Consider the following 21,094-nt stretch of genomic DNA (forward strand, 5'->3'; position numbering starts at 1 on the left):
TAAATGTCCATCAATAGATAAATGGATTAAGAAGATGTGGTATATATACACAATGGAAAACTACTCAGCCATAAAAAAGAACAAGATAATGCCCTTTCCAGCAACATGGATGGAACTAGAGACTCTCATACTGAGTGGAGTAAGTCAGAAAGAGAAAGACAAATACCACATGAGAACACTTATATCTGCAATCTAATATATGTCACAAATGAACCTATCTACAGAAAAAGAAAAAAAAAAAACTCATGGACTTGGAGAACAGACTTAGGGTTTGCCAAGGGGGATGGACTAGGGACTTTGGGTTTAGTAGATGCAAACTATTGCATTTGGAATGGATAAGCAATGAGATCCTGCTGTGTAGCCCAGGGAACTATATCTAATCACTTGTGATGGAACATGATGGAGGATAATGTGAGAAAAAGAATGTATATATATGTATAACTGGGTCACTTTGCTGTACAGAAGAAATTGACAGAACATTATAAATCAACCATAAACCGTAATTTTAAAAAGTTTTAAGAAAGGAAAGTCAGAAAGGAATATAAAAGAGTACAACTCAAGAGCATGTAGATTTTCCTCTTGTAAAGCCGTGAAGCACATACTGAGAATTCAGGAGGTCAGGGCGTTAAAGAGAAATTCCCTGTCGTAAAAGCTTCAGCAGACACATGTCAAGAGTATTTATGTTCACATTTTCAACAAACAGAAATCAGTTTTCGTGTCATTTGCTCTGACCCACCACTGTCCGGTTTTCCAGTCTTCCTTTTGACCCTGCTTTCCCAGCTGAGGTCTCATCTCCCTTCTCTTTTTATGGCACTTCAGCTCGAGACATAAAGGGATATTTTCCAGGGGAGAAGAATCCACTCATGTGGGATTAGATGTGTTGAGAGTTTACAGGTTTTCATGGAATTATCTCTTCTGTCTCATCATAGGGGAAAGAAAATACCGGCGCACCCCCCTCCCCTTTGAATTTAACGTCACCACCCCCATCTCGGGCCTGACCAGGAAGGGGTACTGGGGGTCCACGACCAGGAACCTGGGCTGTAGGTCACAGGCCGGCAGAGAGATGTAAATGCCTGTTTCGTGACTTCTCCCCAGAGGCGCTCCTGGACCCCTTGCTGCCCCTCATCCCTCCTACGCAGTCCTGTCTTTGAGAGCCCTGGTCGAAGCCCACCATCCACCAGCCCCCATTTCTCATGGATCAGCCACGCGACACGGCCAAGCTGTGGTTGTCTGTCTCTCTGCCCATCTGCCTGTGTCCTTGCCCACACTACCTTCTTGGCAGAATGCCCTTTAGAAATGAAACATTGCTTCCAGATGGAAACTATATGGGAAGGGAGTTGTAGTCACGCTTTTCGTTGGAAATGCTCTCAAAGAGTTCAAGGTAACCTTTGTGGACTGGGCGGGGGGACAGACGCAAATCTAATTTTTTTTACTATCATGCTCCGTGCTGCTGGGGCCATGGTGAAAGGGAAGGGGCCCCATATACTATTGGTGGGAATGCAACTCGGTACAACCTTTCTGCAAAGCTCTTTGCCAGGATGTATCATGACCCTTAAAAAAAAGCTCCTAGCCTTTGACCCGCTAATTTAACTTCCAGGAATTTATGCTAAGGAAACAATTGGAGGCACAGGCAGTGATCCTCTTCAAGCATGTGAGTTGCAGCAGTATTTATTACAGTTAATAATATGAATGAACACGAGGAGAAGCATTATACCAGTCAGAGTATACCATCCAGTAGGATGCCCTCAAACTCCAAGGATACCAGGGGGCCCATCTGCTAAGATTGGAGCTTAAGAATTATTTTTTCAGGAGTTCCCATCGTGGCGCAGTGGTTAACGAATCCGACTAGGAACCATGAGGTTGCGGGTTCGGTCCCTGCGCTTGCTCAGTGGGTTAACGATCCGGCGTTGCCATGAGCTGTGATGTAGGTTGCAGACGCGGCTCGGATCCCGCGTTGCTGTGGCTCTGGCGTAGGCCGGTGGCTACAGCTCCGATTGGACCCCTAGCCTGGGAACCTCCATATGCCGCGGGAGCGGCCCAAGAAATAGCAACAACAACAACAACAACAAAAAAGACAAAAAAAAAATTATTTTTTCTATCCTCATGCCAGTTGTGTGTTGATTTTGGCCTCGTTAATGGGAAAAGAATTTTATGATTTTTAAACTCTATCACAGGCAACTTAATGGCATCTGAAAATGCTTAAGTGTAAAGAACAGGGGGAAGTTCCCTCATGGCGCAGTGGGTTAAGGGTCGTGGCGCAGGTGTAGCTGTGGCGCAGATTCGATCCCTGGCCTGGGAGACTTCCACACGCCCTGGCTGTGGCCAAAGAAGGGAAAAAAACACCCCCCACCCAGAAAGGTGAAGCAACTTGCCAAGATTTGAAGAGTAATTACCAGTGGTATAAATCATGTATGATTTTATTGCCTTTCTCGTCTTGATATTTCCCAGTTTTCCCCGCAGCCGTCTGTAATTTTGCATGTCAGCTTTCTTATTAATGGTCAGCTGACCGATTCTCTTGTACCAGCTCAGGTTTTAACTCTCACGGTGCAGAGTCTGAGAGGGTCTGCCACATCTGAGAGCAGGTTGGGAGCCTGCAGGGGCAGCCGGTCCGCACCCTGCTTAGCAGGCTCTGGTTGGCACCGCAGACGCCCCCATCAGTCAAATGAGTCACCCCAGAGGGTGTCAAGCTGAGGCTATTGCCACACACTGTACTTGAACTCTCAGCCACATCCCAGCATGCTGCCTGGCCTTCGAGCCTTATCTTCCTAAACCTTTATTTCTTCCCTGTCCAGTGAATATCAAAGGGATTGATGGGGCTGCGTGATTCCTTTTGAGCACACCGCAGACCAGCCAGCCAGAGCTGCTACAAGCCTTCCACTTGAACCCCTAGGCCAGCAGGTGTTCCTTCAAGCTTAAGCTATCGTTGGGAGTTCCTGTTGTGGCACAGGGGAAACAAATCCAACTAGTAACCATGAGGTTGCGGGTTCGATCCCTGGCCTCACTCAGTGGGTTAAGGATCCAGTGTTGCTGTGGCTGTGGTGTAGATCGCAGCTGTAGCTCTTACTCAACCCCTAGCCTGGAAACTTCCATGTGCCAAGGGTGCAGCCCTAAAAAGAAGAAGAAGAAGAAGAAAAAAAAAGCTTAAGCTATCGTTGTAGTTGAGCATCATGTGGGGGCCTGGTGGGACCCCAGGAGTATTTAGGGTAAAAGTTGTGCTGGGGCATTCAGCTCAGATGCTCCCAGGTGACCTCTGAGGCTATGGAGTGGCCTTCAGGAGCCATCTGCTAAGATTGCAGTTGTAAAGGTGTTTTCTCCTGTCCTAACAGCCATCATTGGTTGCGTGTGGTCTCAGTAATGGGAAGAGAGTTTGAGAATTTGACATTGGAAGGTTCAGAGCCAATACAAAAGCTGGCCATTTTAAGTTTGTTTTGTCTTGGATATCTTAGGAGTGCTCTTGTCATTTTTAACCTAGAGCTGGATGCTTCTGTGGTCAGAGGATAAGCCTACACAGGGAGTCTTGGGCGTCCCATCATCCCTGCGCATCTTGTTTTCTACCTGTGTGTTCTCCGGGTTGCATCAAAACTAAAATATATTCTCCTCTCTCTTTCTTGGAGGAAAATCTATACATTTCCAGTTATTTGGTTGCCACAGGCATCAATCATCATGGAATATAATAGCGTTTAACTGTATAGCTGATACTCAGTTTTACCAACGTGACTCTGAAGCACAAATAAACAAGAAATGTCATTCCAATACATAGTTTAAAAATCAAAAAACCATAGAAGTACTGTGGAGTATTCATTTTATTGTTACTCTAAAACAGTGGTAATAAGTTTTAGATTGTGATGATTTTGTAGCACGTAAATGTTATGGCTACGAACAAAACGCAAGCAAACCCATGAAATTCTATTCGTTAAAAATTACGGTTAATACTATGGCGATGGACACAGATTTTGAAGAATAACATCTTACAATCTTTATGAATATCCTGCATTCCACTCACACCCCTAGATAATTTCAGCCACATCCTAAGTGGCCAAGAACCATGTAGGGGATCCTGGGATATGAAAAAATATTCGGAACCCATGTCGTGTTCACAGAAGATGTACCCAGCTAAGCTGTTAGCCCAAGGCAGGATTCTTGGTACAGCTGATAAAGAAAGCTTGAGGTGTTCCAGGTTTATAAAGGCCATTAAAAAGGAGAAAAAAAGAAAGAAAGAAAAGACAACTCAAAAAAAAAAACAAGTGTAAAGGGCTTTTTAATTGTCCTGGTTGGCCCTTGATCGAAGGAACAGATCAGTTCAGGCCTCTGGGTCTGGGCTGTTCTCACAAAGCTCCTACTTGTCCCTGGTCAGAATTTGGGTTCCTGGGTGGGGCTGTAGCTCCGAGAGCCAGGTTTTGCCCCCTGGGTTTCTATCTAGAGGGGCCTTGTACTGAGAGGACAAGAGAGTAGCCTTTTCTTGCCAGCCTTGGTGGACAGGAGGACAGAATTGCCCGGTGGTAATGAGGCAGCATTTCAACCCAGGACTCCAGACAGAATCACGTGGAAGCAGGTGTTAATCCAAGAGTCGCTTACCCGCCTCAGCTGATGCATCTTACTTACTGTCTTAGATGACAGTTGTTTGTTAATCTGTCCATCTTGCCAGCTAAGCTGTTAGGCTTCTTCCAAGTCAGGGGTCTCGGTCAGTGCTATTTTCCGCCTCATATCCTGATCACACTGTATGTTCCATAACTAGTCTTTGGTGGATTTGCTGAGAGAAGGGGGTGGGAGGGAGCCACACGCTCTGAGGTCAGTGTCTTGTATATGAATTCCATTTGCCATATGAATCTCCCAGCCGGAAGACTTAGAGGCGGGATTGGGGATTTTGTTGGAATTTACAGTGTGTGGAGTCTTACTGAGTCTGTCTGTTGCTGCGTTCCCGTTTGCCCTTGCATATGTGCTAGGCATCTCATAAATCAGTGGTTAAGACGGCTTCTAGTGCTGCGGCTGGGTCTGTAAAGAAGCTTGGCACAGCGGAGGTCAGAGCAAGTCCTGTTATCCTAGAGGCAGTACACTCCGGGGGCAAGAACTCTGGGCTTAGGGCCAGGGGGTTGGGGTCTGAACCTCAGTCCTGTCACTTACAGACTGGTGTCCTCAAGCAAGCCTCACATTGGCTCAAGTTCCCACATCTATGAAATAGGAATTATAAGAGGGCCTCTTGGCTAGATGGGTGGGATAAATGAGATGCATTAAACTACTCAATAATGAGTTATCGAAAACCTTCAAGGTTCTATTTTAGGCACTAGAGATACAACAGTTAATAGAACAAACAAAAATCCCTGCTCATGGATTTTATATTCTAGAAATAGAATACACACAGTGGCCTTTAATAAATGTTTCATTTAGTAAGGCTGAGGCTGTCTGCAGAACTCACTCAATGGGTTTTTACTGTATATTTCTGCAGGAATTCATGTTACAGCCATAGATAATTAGGGCCGTTATGGTGTCTCTCGTCTGGATTGAAGATGTCCCATTAAGTAGGACATGGATGCGCTCTTGCTAAATCCTCGTCTGTTTAGCAAGTCTGTTCACCTGGAATTGGCTTGCTGTCATTTTCACCGCTGTGAATAACGGGCCAAACAACCCAGCAGTGAGCGGGGGCTCAGGGCTGCAGTGGCGTCGTGGCTCAGTGGTTTCCGTGTTGTTTTCTCAGTCACTGGTGTTTGTGCTATCTGGGACTTAACACAGTTTTACAGAGGTCCTGAGATGTTTGTGTAATTCAGGGAGATCAATCAAAGAGCTGGCATGACCAGTTAAAATCCATATACCATGTTTTACCAAGGAATTTCAACCTTTCCGCTGCAAACCTTTGATCAGCCACCTATCAGAGAACAAAATGACAGATTTCAGTTTTCAGTTCCTTGTTTTTTCACTGCCTTTCCTCTGGGGCTTTTTCTTTGAGCACGAAAATGCCCAAAATCCATGCAAAGAGAAAGAGTCATCCTGGAAAGGAAACCTCAGAGGGACAACCGCGTGCTGCCCATAGCTGCGTACCCTCTCCTGAGAGGCGGGCATCCAGACCCATCCTCCAGCCACTGTCACTTTGCTAATGCGGTCCTTCTCCAGGTCTCTGGTGGCACACAGCCCGTTTCATAAAAAATGTAAACAGGAAATTGTTTTCTGGCAGAATGGCCTGTGTGGCCTAGAAAAAAAAAAAAAAGTCATTTTTACAGAGACACAACTTTAAACAACCCAGAGCCATGGAATCTGGGGGCTGGGTATAAGCTGTAGCCCTGCCCCAGACGGAGGCTGGTGCTAGGATGTGGGTGTGGGAACCTGTGGACGTGGGCCGATGGCCAGAGGCACGGTGGACACGACTGAGGGAGCTCGTGTCACCTCGAAAGCAGTTGTTCTGCAGGGCAAAGAGATGCTAACGCTCAGGCGTTCCAGAACAGACGCTGCTTGGAAGACACGGAGGTTTGGGCTGCAGAAATGTGACTTGCCACGGAAGACGCGTCCTGGGTTTCTGTGCTCCGCGACCTCTCCAGCTCCCTGGCACTTGGCCTCCCCCGAATCGCCTGTGCTCCCATTGTGGTTTCCCTGTGTGCTGATGCGTTTTCTGGTGGTTATGTCTTGCAGCCCCCCGAATCCAAGCCCAACTTCACCCCTCTCGCCATCTTGGCCCATGTTCTCGGCGCCATCCAGCCCTATGCCCACTTCATCCACGTCCAGCGACTCATCCCCCATCAGGTCTGTTGCAGGGTTTGTTTGCTTTTCTGTTGCTGCCGTTGTTCTCTCATTGGCTTGGTCCTCTCTTCATGCAGTGTTCAGCCTCCTCGCCAACTTTGTTCCCTGCCATCCAAACCTGCACTTGCTTTTTGACAGGCCAGAAGAAGCGGTTCGTGAAGACTCCAGGTAAAATCACGGATGATGGCCAATCCGTCCCCACTTCTCCAAAGCCAGTCAGGGATGCCGTGGGGCCAGCCTCTGCCCGCCTGGGGTCCCAGCCTCAGAGACCCAAGCTGGGAGGGACCCTTTGCATGAAGCAGCATGGCCGTTTCCATGCCCTTCTGAACCCTTCCTCTGGCTACTGGATTAATCTCTGTTGCCTGGAGTTTGGGGAAAGAGTGCCTCTTCATGGGCTCCTGTGTGGATCATTGGCTACACCATGGGGCTCTCTGTGCTTCAGCATCAGATCCTATCAAAGGGAGCAGCCCCGAGACACATACCAGCCTCCTCTTCCCTCATGTTTATCAGGTAGCATCAGGCAGTGTTTATCTGCGGGGTTGGGTTGTCGGCCATGCGTTACTAGCACGTAGTTGCTGAGACCCAGACCAGTGGGGAGAGAGACGCATATAAGGCAGAATAAAGGCTTAGGATATGGAGCAGTTTGGGGCCAAATTGTTGCCGGCTGCCTCCTTACTTCCCCTACAGTCCCAGGAAGGCTCGGTGCTCCCAACCCACTTCTGTCTTCACGTGTCATGAACCCTTAGCTCTCAGGCGAACAGGTGACACCTCTTTCTGAGGGTTGACCTGGTTCCTGTCCCCCAAGGGCTGTGCTGTCGTCCTTCCCCTGCGTTGAGGACGCCCAGCCTTAATTCTTTGCATTTGTGTTCTTGGGAGGAAAGGAATGCATAAGGATCCTGCAGAATCCCTCTGCTGTGTAGACCCCGAGCACCTGTGTCTCGAACTTAGTCCCTCCTTGTAGACGCAACCAAACTGCAGAGCCCAGTTAGAAGCATCATTTTGGGCCTTGGCAGTATTTTCTCATCCCTTTTTTTTTTTTATTTCTCATGGATGATTTTTTCCCCGAAGAGATGGGCCCAGCAGAGAGGCGTCAATAATTTATAATACTGAGTGTCACTTTTTACCAAAGAAACCCCATGCTCTTTATACATACAGATATGGACATCTATATGCATAGACATCTATGTATACATACACTATTTTTAAATAGACGTACGTAAAACTTGAGTCTCCTCCAGGCACTTCCATATCTATCATTTCATTCTGTCCTCCTGTGAGAATGAGAGAAGAAATGGCCTGAACCCTGTTACAGAGAAAAAAAACTGTAAGGCACAGAGAAGTGACTAATACACCGTCACATGACCAATGAGATCCAATCTAGAATTCAGGACTCAACCAGCACTCTTTCCTCCAAACACATGGGTGACCCCAAATTTAAGTCTCCCTGTTTCCCAGCCTCAGAGCCTGGGCTGCTCCTCTAGATTTTCTGTCTAGCTTTGCCCTTGAAGATGGAAAAGGTAGCTTTTCACTATATTCTTATATCCTCATCCTGGAAGTAAGGTAAACATTCAAATTATACTTTCCCGACACCCAGGTTATTTCCTAATTATTCCTCAGGCGTGTCCTGGGCACTTGGAGAGATGTCAGCTTTCTAGGAGACCAGATGTGGCTGGGATTGTTCTGGTCAGATCACTGATTACCCCATGAAGACCTGAACCAGAGCCAACGACAGGGACCAGAGAGAGTCACCTTTCACACCGCCTCCCTCATTCATAAGAGAGGCTTAGGCTTTAAGAGAATGTGGTTTCTTGACTTTGATCGAAAGGAAGTCCCATCTTCAGAACACGGGCCATTGGACAGAATGGCTCGGGGTACTCAGGACACTAGCATCAGTCAGCTGGAAAACTGACCTGTGCTCTGCTTCAACAGTGTCTGCTTTCTTACATCTCAGAGCTTTGGGGCCCTAGTGCCTGTCCAGCATCCGCACCTCTCCACGCCCTTCCATCTCCAAAGACATTGCCAGGTTTTACCTCTCTAGCTACCCCTTTTCATCTCCCAGAGTGTTGGCCAATTGGTACAGGACCATGGCAGTAGAGGCTGCTCACCCCACGTGTTTGGGTTCGTGGTTACTCAGTGCTGTTCACGCTGGCCATCATTATAATGGTGCCATGTGGACGACGCTCTTCCGTCACCCTCTAGGAAGCTGCCATTTTGAAACAGGCCAGGCAGAGCAGGGCTCAGAGTTGGCTGTCACCGAGCGGACTCTGTGTGCCAAGGTGAACTCCGATGGGGAGACAGACGACTGGGGAACTGGCCAACCGAGGGCTGAGAGCCCCTGACTGCTGTTGCAGTGTCCAGCCAAGAGGTGGGGTCACACACCCATTATTCAGGACCATTCCCCCACATCCACTTTCAGAACAGGAAGCTTCAGATTTCCTTCCCTGGGCAGAGCTTTTAGAAATAAAACCTTAATGAGACCTAATTGATGGGCCCGTGAACTTGGGTGCGTCTCCGCTGGAAGTGGCTTCCTCCCACCTCTTCACAGTGTTGTTGGTACTTGTTAGTTCAAGCTCAGAAAGGGAGATGCCTTCACAGCACAGCAGAGAGAGGGGCCTGCAGGAGCATTTCGGCCTGCACCTCTAGGGAAGCTCCCAGCCCCAAACCAGAAGCTGGATGCACACAGGGGCTCCTGGAAATGACGCCTAAATGATCAGGCCGCTGCAGCCTGCTGGTCTCGCTGAGCCCATCTCCCTGCAGTGGAGAATGCGTTGTCACTTTGCAAGGTTTGCAAGGGCGTCTGCCGGAAACTCCCCAGAATGCTTTCCTGGCTCCACGCCATGCTCAGAGGTGAAAATTAAAAATGAACTAGCAGAAGGTTCTAAGCTCCTTCACGCCCCTGAAGGCCTAGTTGAGGCCCAAAGGGTGCTGTCACGGGAGAATCAGAGGCACCCCAGGCTCCCTGTGTCCAGTGTTGGTGCAGGATAGGGAGCTAGGGAACCAAAGAACCAAAATGCTTGGTGGACTTTTTATCTCTTTACTCAGAGCCAAAACCTACAAACAACACCTCTGTGCCAACAGATCTGTTTTGATAATAATTAAAAAAAAACAAAAAAAAAAAAACCCTGCCTCACACCAACCGCTCAGGGCTTTTGATGGGGACAGAGTGTGGCCTGGGACCCTGGACAGACTTACAGAGAGAAGGCGTCCCCCTGAGTAGGTCTGCCAGATGGAGCAAAGAAAGTGAAAATACCCCGTTACGTTTGCATTGTACATAAACAACAAATACGGGTTTTTTTTTTAAGTATAAGTATATCCCATGCCGTTTGGGGGATATACTCAGACTAAAACAGTATCCCTCGTTGATCTGAGGTTCACATTTAATGAGATGCTGTGTATCTTATTTGGCAGCCCTGGTCCTGGGCACAGGAGTAGCCCCGTGTAAAGCACCTCTTCTGTCCTCTCTCCATCTGAGTGACATCTCACAGGGGCAGGAGGACGTCTCAGGGGAGGAAAGACCCCAAGGCCTGTAGGTCACCTCTTCACATGAGGGGAAAGCAAGGCCCTTTCCTGACCTTTGGTTTTGTCTTCACTATTGTTCAATATTCTTCAGTTTCCTCCTGAGCGACAGACACCTGAGACCACTCCCTCTGCCTCCTTCCTGCCAGATACCCCAGTCCCTCTCCCCGGCTGGCCCCTGTTTTGCCCCATTCCCTGTATTTGATGAGGTTAATAAGTAACCACTCTAAAAACCCAGCTGGAGGAGCCTCTGTATCTCCCCGTCCCGGTCTCTTTCCTCTCTCCTCACCTGCTCTGCCCTGTCCTCAAGGGACGGTGACCCCGGAGTCTCCTCCCACCTCCCATGTCACAACGGGCTCCACTTGCCTGTCAGTACAGAACCTGGGCTGTTTTAACCACAGCAGTAACAGAACTTGAGTTATCCATTGGCTGTTTGGCCTTTGCTGGGCCACACTCAGTCTTGGTTTAGTTAGATCACAGAATGAGCCCCTTGTCCTGAACTTTATTCTTTTTTTTTTTTTTTAATCTTTTTAGGGCTGCACCCACAGCATATGGAGGTTCCTGGCCTAGGGGTCAAATCGGAGGAGGTGTAGCCGCCGGCCTGCACCACAGCTCCCAGGAACGCCGGATCCTTCACCCACTGAGCAAGGCCAGGGATCGAACCTGCATCCTCATGGATGCTACTCAGGCACCTTTCTGCTGAGCCACAGCGGGAACTCTCTGAACTTTATTCTGATGTGAGTGGTAATCACCCAGGAAGAGCCGGTTTCCAGGGGGAGCGGATTCGTTCTGCAGGCTCTTCCTCCCTTCACTCCCTCCCAGCGAATCCACCTGATGGCTCTCCCACTTTCCCAGTTGCCCCCCACCTGGCCATCGTCTCCCAGCTACTAGAAGATCGGAGAGAACCCCAGGAAACTGCCACTTCTGGATGTCCATTTATCTGATCATTCTGCACAACAGGTGCTTTGAGTCCGCTTCCCTTCAGCCTTCATGGAACCGAGCCTCGAAGTTTCAGATGCCTGGCTCTGGTATCGGTTTCTGAACATCGTGGCTCCTCTTTCCCAGAGGGAAGCAGGACCTGGGGAAGGAACGGTTACATGGTGACCCGAGACGCCCCACCTCTCCCAGTCCTGTCTCAGTTTACCCGAGACCAGTCATTCCTATCTCAGTCTCAATCGGCCCCCGGAAATCAGGGCACCATGGAAGTTTAGCATCTCTGGGTCTTTAGGGCTCTCCACTAGCCAAACAAAGTAAATAATATGTATCCCTTGAATAATTATCTGCTTGCTGTTTTGTTACCCTGCCCTGCAGCCCCTAAATCTGCCTCCTCAGATGGCTTAGAGGGAGAGAGAGGCTGCTTTCAGCAAATAAAGAGCCAACTTTGGATGGCAAAAGGTCACTTTTCTTATGACACTTGAGAAGTCCAAAGACCATCTAGAACTGGATGGCTCTCAGAGCAAAAAGTGATTTTCTAGTACTTGGGACTGGCACTCCAGAACATGGGTTAGCAGTTGGGGGCCACTGGGGCCAAGCCAGCCTGCCACCTGCTTTTTGTAAGTGAAGTTGTGATGCAACACAGCCACACAAATTCACTTACATGTTGTCTGCAGCTGCTTCCGGTGCTGCAGTGCAGAGTTGAGGAAGTGCAGCAGAGACCATATGGCCCACGAAGCCTAAAACATTTACCGTCTGGCCCTTTACAGGAGTTTGCAAACCCCCTGCTCTAGAAGGATGATTCTCAGCCCTGGTGGCTCATTAGCGTCCCTGGGAGAGGTTTACAAAAATGCTGAGGCTTATATCTGCAAGGCAGGCTAGAACCTAGACGTCTGCATTTTTTAGGTTTTTTTTAAATTCCCTGGGTGATTCTGATATGCAGTGACCATGCATGAGAAAGACGCAAAAACTCGCATCACGTCCCGTCCCTCCCTGCTCCCCACACATGTGCACGCCTGTACGCCTGCACACATGTGTGTAACTGCTCACACTCCCACTTTGTGTGTTCCCTGCCCCACCCTGGGAGCCCCAGCTCTGGAACCCTGCTCCACCAGCCCAAGGAGAAATAAGCAGCATTTGGGAGAGCTCATGTCGGCCCAGGGCCTGGAGCGCAAACCTGGCCTCGCTCGAATTTCTCCTTTTCGACTCACTGAGCATTGCCAGCTCTCCGCAGGGTCTGTTGGGAGTGTTCTCCAGAGCAGCGTGGACGGTTTTTTCCTGCCTCCACGTCCCTCCTCCCCAGCTGGTCCTGCTCCAGAAATGGGGCCCAGCCTGCCCTCCCCGTGTTCAGCTGCCATAGCACCTAGGGACAGAGTGACCGTGGCACAAGGTGACCCCCACCAGAAGTAGGGTGTCTCCTGGCTTATGGCTCTTCTCTGAATGGTTCTCGGTTTGTTTTTTTTTAACTCCCATGACCTTTGCAACTTTCCCACCTCCTGTTTTGCCATCTGGCTGCCTTGCTAGGCTCTTCCCACGGCGGAGGGCTGGGTGGCTTGCAGGGAAGGGGAGGAAGACAGATTGAGTACCTGGAGCTTTCTGAAGGTTTCTTAAAAAACGCTAAAGAAATTCCTGTTGTCCCCCAGCGTGCCGTTCCGGAAGGCAAAAGCCTTGTACGCCTGCAAAGCGGAGCACGACTCGGAGCTCTCGTTCACCGCCGGCACCGTCTTCGAGAACGGTGAGTTTCTCAGGTCCCTGCACAGACGTGAGGGGAAGCAGAGAAGTGACTTGCGTTGCCAAAGTCCCTTTATGCCTGAGGAAGGTCTCAGGAGAACAGGTAAGGCTGAAAAGGTGCCACGTGCTGGTGAGAAGGGGCGGGGAGGGGGGTCTTTTCCCAAAATAAGAGAGCAGCAGACTCCAGGAGGCAGTGTCGAGAGAGGATGAGTGGGGGGAGTTCCTGCGGTGGCTCAGCAGGTTATGAACCCCACTGGCATCCATGAGCAGGCGGGTTCGATCCCTGGCCTCGCTCAGTGCGTTAAGGATCCAGTGTTGCCGTGAGCTGTGATGTGGGTCACGGACCAGGCTTGGATCCCGTGTTGCTGTGGGGGTGGTGTAGGCCAGCAGCTGTAGCTCCGATTTGACCCCTAGCCTGGGAACTTCCATATGCCGTGGTGTGGCCCTAAAAAGAAAAGAAAAGAAAAAAAAAAAAAAAAACAGGACAAGTGGGATCTTCTCTTTGCTGGGACAGAGGCAGTGTCACTGAGGTGTCCTGGGCGTTCGGTGGGATGGTACCTGCACAGGCTTTGCGCATCAGGGGCTGGACTGAGGGAGGAGACAGAGGGTGGAGAACAGGGTTCTGCACACAGTCGGGAGCTCAGGGCGGAGGCTGAAGCCGCCATCTGTGCCATCCCCTGGGCTTCCATGGCATTCTCAGCCCCACGGCAAGCAAGACAGCTTTCTGAGCCAGCAGGGCATCCACTGAGCTCTGGGGGGCCTGCAGTCCTACAGGGGCCACCTCGTGGGAGGGAGGATTCAGGACACCTGCCCCTGGGACTGGACTCGATCCGTGCGCCTTTTCCTTGTTTCATTTGTTTGTTTTCCTCCCTAAAAGCAGGGGCCGGGGGGATGTTATTTTTCAAAGTGGAAATTGATGGACTTGATGTTATCATTGTCATAACATGATTTGCCTAAGAGAAAAGTCTGAATTCTCAGGAAAAGCCCAAGTTTCTAATAGCTGAGGTTTCACCCAGATGGAATTCTCCTTTGGGGTTAAACCTTCTGGTCCCTGCGGGAAAGGATCTTTTTGTTTTGCTCAAAGGAAGATGCGGGAACCAGTGGCCTGGTTTCAGGAGCTGAACATTTTCTGGGCCTCCCTTCTCGACCTCAGGTGGGGCAGGGACCGAGTTCCCAGGCAGGGCTCAGTGTGCCCCGAGCAGCCTTTCTGCCCCACCACAGCTGCACAGCCCACAGGGTCGAGACCCCACCCGCTACCATCTTCCTGATACCCAGCAACACGGGGCAGCCAAGGCTGCCGTGTCGCACTGGGGAGTCTGAACCCTGGGTGCAAGCCACCATAGCACAGTCCTGGCCTGACACTTGGTTCTGCGTGACCCACCCGCAGGGACTGCACCTCTCCATGCCTCGTCCTCTCCTCTGTCCTAGAAAGATAACAGACAGGAGAGAGCGTTGAGGGAGGTATATCATGTTTAAAATCACACTTCAGGAGTTCCTGTTGTGGCGCAGTGGTTAACGAATCCGACTAGGAACCATGAGGTTGCGGGTTCGGTCCCTGCCCTTGCTCAGTGGGTTAACGATCTGGCGTTGCCGTGAGCTGTGGTGTAGGTCGCAGATGCGGCTCAGATCCCGCGTGGCTGTGGCTCTGGCATAGGCCGGTGGCTACAGCTCCGATTCGACCCCTAGCCTGGGAACCTCCATATGCCACGGGAGCGGCCCCAAGAAATAGTAAAAGATAAAATCACACTCCACACACGTCCTGCTTTCAGTGTGTTGTTATTATGATATCATCTCATTTCATCACTGCCTCCTTAGAAAAAGACCCTGCTGCCCTTCTCGTTGACAGTGACACTTTCTCCTATTTGGCTGATAGAACCCAAGTTGGGCTCACTTGGCTGGGCTGTGGGTACTGTCCCTCAACCCCCTGGGTCCTGGCTCTGTGAAGGGGCCTTGAGAGATGGGCTTGACTGCATCATATCCAAAGGGCTGCCCCCATGTGCCCAGCCCCTCTGCACAGGGTGACAGGGAGTGTCATCAGACCTGTGGACAGATAGAAAGAAGAATGGGTCATAGAGACTCCGGGGGAATCCCAGGTCCCACTTGGTGGCCCTCAGCCTTCTGAGCCAGCAGCGCTGGGGGCAGCCCACAACTGCCTGTGGCCTACTGGGCCTGCATCCTGCTTTTACTGTTATTATTATTATTATCGAACTACAGTTGATTTACAATGTTGTGGTCGTTTCTGCTGTACAAAAAGTGATGCGGTTATACACACACCCATTCTCTTTCAGAGTCTTTTCCCACGTAGGTGATCTCAGAACGCTGGGTGGAGGTCCCTGTTCTGTACAGCAGGTCCACGCTCCAGTCATCGGCTATGTCTCATGCTTGGGCTGCATCCTCATATGGTTCCCAAAGCCAAGTTTCAGTGCCTTCCTGAAAGCTTGGCTCCATTCACCTTCTTCCGGGTCCTTTGCAAATCAACGTGTAGAAGCAGCCAGCCCAGCCCCCTCTCCCATCAGCAGCTACAGCTCTCAGGTCCTGGCACCCCCACGGGTGAAGGGGGTCCCCTCAGGGCTCTCTAAAGCTGTGCCCTTGGTGAGTGCCCCCTGAATAGGCCCACATAGGGGAGGCACAACCCAGATATAATGTGACATAGTTTTTGTGGCAGACAAGTCACAGTGGGCTGTGTGCATGGGCTGCATGCCCTGAACTGGCAGGGCAGGTGCTTCTGCCAACAAATGAGCAAAATTTGAGAGATTCCCACATGTTCGGGGAATCTGAGTTTAAAGGTCTGTCCTTTAAACCAGAATTCACCACTCCCATGGACAAGGGACTGCGTGTTCCCATTAGCTGTTCGCTCTGATAGCGCAGACGACCCCTGATCCCAGGGGCAGGGGTGGCCTAAGCTCTCAAAAGCTCTATGTATGGCTGCGTGTCTTGTTTGGGCCTCCTCTACCTGCGTGCAGCCTTCTTCCATTGTTTTGAGCAGCTTTATTTATTTCATACCATACAGCTTACCCATTTCAAATCTACAGTTCACTGGGTCTTAGTGCACCCATCAGCACCAGTTCCGCAATAGCTTCACCACCCCTGTTCCCTGCAGCAGTTTCACGGAAATGGAATTATACACACCGTGGTTTTGTGGCTGACTTCTTTCACTTTGTATAGTATTTGCAACATCACCCATGTTGGAGGCATCAGCCCCTCACTCCTTTTTTCTTGATGCATAATATTCCATTGTATGGATGTACCACATTTGGTTATGCCATTGAGGGACCTTTCCATTATTTCCACTTGTGGCTGTTATTAGTAATGTCTCTGTAAACATCCACATACAAGTTTTTTTTTTGGGGGGGTGGCTGTTTTCCACTCCCTTGGTAGCACACCTCGGGATGGGCTTGCTAGGTCACGTGGTAACTCTGTTTCACTGTTTGAGGAACTGCGGGACTGATTTCCACAGCGGTTGTACCTTTGACACGCCCACCTTCTTCTGTTTTTACATCTCCTTTTTGAACTGGTTTAACTAACCAAAAAAAAAAAAAAAGACAGAAGATACTTGATTTTTCACTGCCAAGTCCTTTCCTTCCCAGCAGGTTCTGTGACTCCCCTGCCTCCAGTTCAGTAACTGCCACAAAGCCTACAAGAACAGCGAGAGCTCAAGCGAGTCTGAGGCCTCCCCCTGCCTTCCTGTGGTCTCCAGGGGTCAGGGCAGGGTTCGTTGACACTAGTTTTCTTTTTCACTAGCAATGCCAGTGACCTTTCCAATTCCCTGAAGAGCCAAAGGCCAAATCCAGCCCCAAGAACAACACCACTCAGTGTGGACTGAGCTGCTGTCGAAGAAGGGGTCTGACAGAGTGTCAGCCGGGGTTCAGACTGGTTGGTTGGTAATGTTTTAGGATGTCCGAGGCTACTAATAGCCTCCTTTCCCCCGGCCTTCACCTCTTCCGTAGAAAGGGGGCATTAGAGGAGAAAATAACTATTTCCTTGTTCAGGAGATCTTTTTTTTGTTTGTTTGTTCTCTCTGTTGGTAACTTATTGCTGGAGATACCAAGTAAGAGCAGTTTGAGTTGGATGCTCTGTTGCTGTCAGGTTACATCATCAGACCAATCAGAAGAGAGTTTCCTAGTAACAGAAGAGTGAGCTAGTGAGAGAGAGAGGGGTGTGTGTGTGTGTGTGTGTGTGTGTTAGTTAGAGAGAGATCTTTATCAGGATCAAGAAGAAGAGAGGAGGAGGAAGAGGGAGGGGCACCTGGAGGGGAAAGTCTGTGATTCATGATGATTAATCTCCAAGCCTCTGGATTCCGGGGACCGCTGTGCATCTGGAGAGGCTGCTCCGTCGGCGTTTGGACTCTGTGGCGTGGGGAATGGCTGTGCAGTACTCAGAAATAACTCCGCTGTCAGCCCTTACCCGTCTACTAGGAAACTATCCATTTCTCCAAGAGCACCTCAGACAGTAACTGGAAAGAGCAAGAACTCGTGTTCTCAGGAGCATTAGTCATCGAGAAGCAGTGTGATTAGTGGTACCTGGAAAATTCACATGCATTCACTGCAGTCGGCTTCTGGGGATACTTTTATCAGGATCTGAGATGGGCGGGATTCTTCATTCCCAGGGTACAGGCTGGGCTGCCCCTGGTGTCCTTTGCTAATAAAGGACCTCTCAGGCCGTGGGGCGATGGGGGAGTTCCTCGGTGGAGGCTTTCAGCCTCCCCCGGCCATCTCCGCATCTCCCCAGGGCGTGGCCCCCAGCTGCCCGACTGGTCTCGTCACTTGCATTCCTGCCTCCCGTAACTCACGCTCTGCACAGCAGCCAGGCTGATCTTCGAAAGATGGAAGTTGCGTGTTATTCTCCTGCTTCTGGTGCTCGGGTAGCCTCCTGTTGCTCTTAGCATCATGTGCGGGGAGGTCTTGGTCCTGCACCTGCCCTCTGGCCCCTCTCACCCTAGCTCGAGTCACGGCAGCCTCCGGGAGCTTCTTTATGTTCTCAGAGTCAGCAAACCCTGACCTGCCAGTGGAATCCAGCCCGCAGCCTGTTTTTGTAAACAAAGCCTCCCTGGAACCCAGCCACCCATGCCTCTCTGTTCACATGTTCTCTGTGGCACAACAGTAGCAGAGCTGAGCAGTGACACAGCGATGATGAGGCTTTTTCAGAAAAACTTGCAGACCGCTCTTCGGAAACCACAAGCTTCTCCCCATCTCGGGCCTTTACCCTCCTATAATCCCCTGCCTGGCCGGCTCCTTTGGATTATTTAGGTTTCAGGTTTCCGAGCTCCCCGCCCCCCCTCCACCCCGCCCCCTGCCAGTCTCTTGCGCCCCACTCAGGCTTACTCTCTGTCTAGATGGTTCCTCCCCAAGAGCAGACTCTCATCCGCCTGTTCTGTCCTGTGGGCAGGGACCGTGTGTTTGTTCAGTGAGCCCACATCTTCAGCTACACAGGGGTCTGTGTCTCTTGCAGCCAGGGCTGCTTCTGCTTGGAGCAGCGGGCCATCAGAGGTCTTAGTCCCACACTTGCTCCTGGTCCACAGCGCGTGAAGGCGCCAGAGGAGCATGAGCCACGTGTGTGCAGGGGCGTATGGTGTGTATGTGGATTGAGCTGAGAGAGCGTAGCTGGTGGGGCAGGCCTGTGTCAGCACCTGCTTATATTTATCACATGCCTGCTGGGCTGGCATAGACTCCTGCATGTGTTTGCATAGCGCCCGGGACACTGGGGCCATTCAGAAGGTTGGACATGGGTGTGACTCAGCCCAGCAAGTACTTCTGAGCATCTTCGACGTACAGAGCGTTGAGCCGGGCCCACGTGGTAGCACCAAAGGCCACAGACCCTGGGGTCAGGTGTCCTGAGTTCAGATCCACCTCTGTCATGCACTGTCACTTGGGGCAAGATGCTTAACTTCTCCGAGCCTCCGTTTCTCATCAGTAAAACGAGAATACAGGCAGAACCCACTTCGAGGTCTTTCTGAAGGCACGAAGCAGAGATGCAGGTGACGCTCTTAGCAAGGCGCCCACTGCTTAGTGTGGGCTCGCCCCGGCCCGTTGCGCTGATCCTCCAGGAGCCTGTTCTCTGGTTGGATAAAGGATCGTGCCTTGGAAAAGTGCTTCGTCCCTGGGCTCAAACAAGCCAGGTGCAAATTCTGGTTCTACTCTTGGGACCTTGCACAAATGAATTTGCCTCTCTCAGCCTTGATTTTCTTATCCGTGAAGTGGGGCTAGTAATTTTTTTTTTTTTTTTTTTTTTTTTTTTGCTATTTTTGGGCCGCTCCCGCAGCATATGGAGATTCCCAGGCTAGGGGTTGAATAGGAGCTGTAGCCACCGGCCTACACCAGAGCCACAGTAACGCAGGATCCGAGCCGCGTCTACAACCTACACCACAGCTCATGGCAATGCCGGATCGTTAACCCACTGAGCAAGGGCAGGGACCAAACCCGCAACCTCATGGCTCCTAGTCGGGTTCGTTAACCACTGAGGCATGACGGGAACTCCAGGGCTAGTAATATGACAAGCTATGATCTTTAAGACCAAGTGAATCAATATGTGTTTAAATCTCTTAGTCCATGGCTGTTTCCAAGTCTCCATTTGTAGTTGTTCACTTCTAGCTTTGTTGTGTTTTTTAGATGTGCGACCTGCAGCATATGAAAGGTCCCAGTGCAGGGATCGAACCAGAGCCCCTGCAGAGACAGTGCCGAGTAGTTAGCATGTGAGCCATGAGCCACAGAGGAAGTCCTGTCATTGTTCAATCCCATCGTTGTGATTCACGAGTCGGCGTCCACGAAGAATGTCAAGGAATAGAATCCAAACTAAAATGCGCTAAAAGCTAGTGGGGGAACCAAAGCTTAACACATCTGAACTGCATTAACAGGGCCAGGAGCAATATGCAAAATGTACAGTGAACATCCCACGAGCCTGGCGAACAGAGGAGCAGGTAGATGGCGTGTGATGATATATTTATGCTATTTATGGAGGAGGTGGGGCTTCAACGAAGCCTTGAAGGACAAGGAAGGGAAATAGAAGACCACAGGACGCCTCTGGAGCTGCCTCTCTCCCCCATTAATTCTTATAATCAGGATTACAGGACATTTTGGCACAGCAAAGTGACAGCTTTCTGTGAATGAGTTAAAATGCAGATCCCTGGGCTCCACTCCTAGCAGTTGTGCTCTCTGATGGGCCATGGGGCCTAGGAATCAGCAGTTTTAATACACGGCCAGGTGGATCTGTTGTACCTGGTCTGGTAGCACACCTGCCTGCAGCCTGGCTTGCTGGCTCCACAGAGTCAGCAGTCTGACCCAAAGGCTGCATTGTCCCCTGCCGTCCCCTGTGACACGTCTCTTGTTCTCTAGTTTGGAGGGCCTCCTTTGTCCCCTCTGATTCTTCCCTTACTCTGCAAATTCCATTTCTAATGTTTGCGGACGTTGCCACCTCTGCACCTGAGCTGTGTTTGAACAGCTGGCCGGGAAGGAAGACAGCCTAAACCAGATGGACTCAGTACAGCTGGTGGAACAACAACCCAGCTAGGAGCTCTGCCATCAAGTGGGAGGGGTCTCTTTTTTTTTTTTTTTTTGAATTCTTTATGTTTTGTTTGATTTATTCTTTCTCGATCTTTGGTCTGGGGGCGTGAGTTTGATTGGTTTGGTTTTGGTTCTGAACATTTGAGATTTCCCCAGGCTTAGCTGGTTGTTGAGCCCAGGCCCTTAAGTTGTACCAGGAGAGTCCTGCTGACCAGTCCTAGTGACTAGACCAATGACTCAGGGTCCCCTACCGACTCACCTGTCCTGAGTATTTACAGTGCTTTCTCCCTGTGGGCACCTGACCCCTCACAAGAATTCCCTGAGGGAGGAGAGGTCTCTCATCATCCCTTGGTAGGTTAAAGAAACTGAACTGATGTTGGAGTATCCGCCGGATGGGTGGGCAGAAGGCGGGAGTGTTTGGATGCCAGCTCATATGTTAGCGATGGGCTGGAAGAGCTTGGTCATGGGAGAGGCGGGGCTGCTTTCAAGTTGTGTTGTGGCCTTTCTTCCGTGGCCCTTCTCGCCCAAACGCCTCCTTGTGTGATGTCATGAATCCAAAATACCTTCTCTGCTTGGGATGGTGCCTAAAGCCTAGAGCTACGAAATCACACAAGCCTGCTGGAGGCCAGCTCATGGAGATGTTTGATGGTGTCTTTTCCCAAGGAAGCCTTCAAGACCTAGCCAAGGCTGAC

At 50.4% G+C, this 21,094-nt stretch overlaps 1 protein-coding gene across 4 annotated transcripts in view; it reads left to right on the forward strand.

Annotated features, from left to right (window-relative positions):
• The window catches only part of ARHGAP26 (Rho GTPase activating protein 26), a 459,207-nt gene that overhangs the window by 430,400 nt on the left and 7,713 nt on the right, over positions 1 to 21,094 (forward strand). Inside the window, exons 21-23 of one of the 4 annotated variants that reach the window (XM_047778927.1) lie at positions 6,619 to 6,729; positions 6,865 to 6,894; positions 12,819 to 12,910. In XM_047778927.1, the coding sequence (XP_047634883.1) occupies positions 6,619 to 6,729; positions 6,865 to 6,894; positions 12,819 to 12,910 (233 nt within the window). Of the gene's footprint in view, positions 1 to 6,618; positions 6,895 to 12,818; positions 12,911 to 21,094 lie in introns of all 4 variants that reach the window. The other 3 variants (XM_047778926.1, XM_047778928.1, XM_047778929.1) reach the window with 3 other exon arrangements.

The sequence above is a fragment of the Phacochoerus africanus genome, chromosome 4, assembly GCF_016906955.1.
Source record: "Phacochoerus africanus isolate WHEZ1 chromosome 4, ROS_Pafr_v1, whole genome shotgun sequence".
NCBI lineage: Eukaryota > Metazoa > Chordata > Mammalia > Artiodactyla > Suidae > Phacochoerus > Phacochoerus africanus.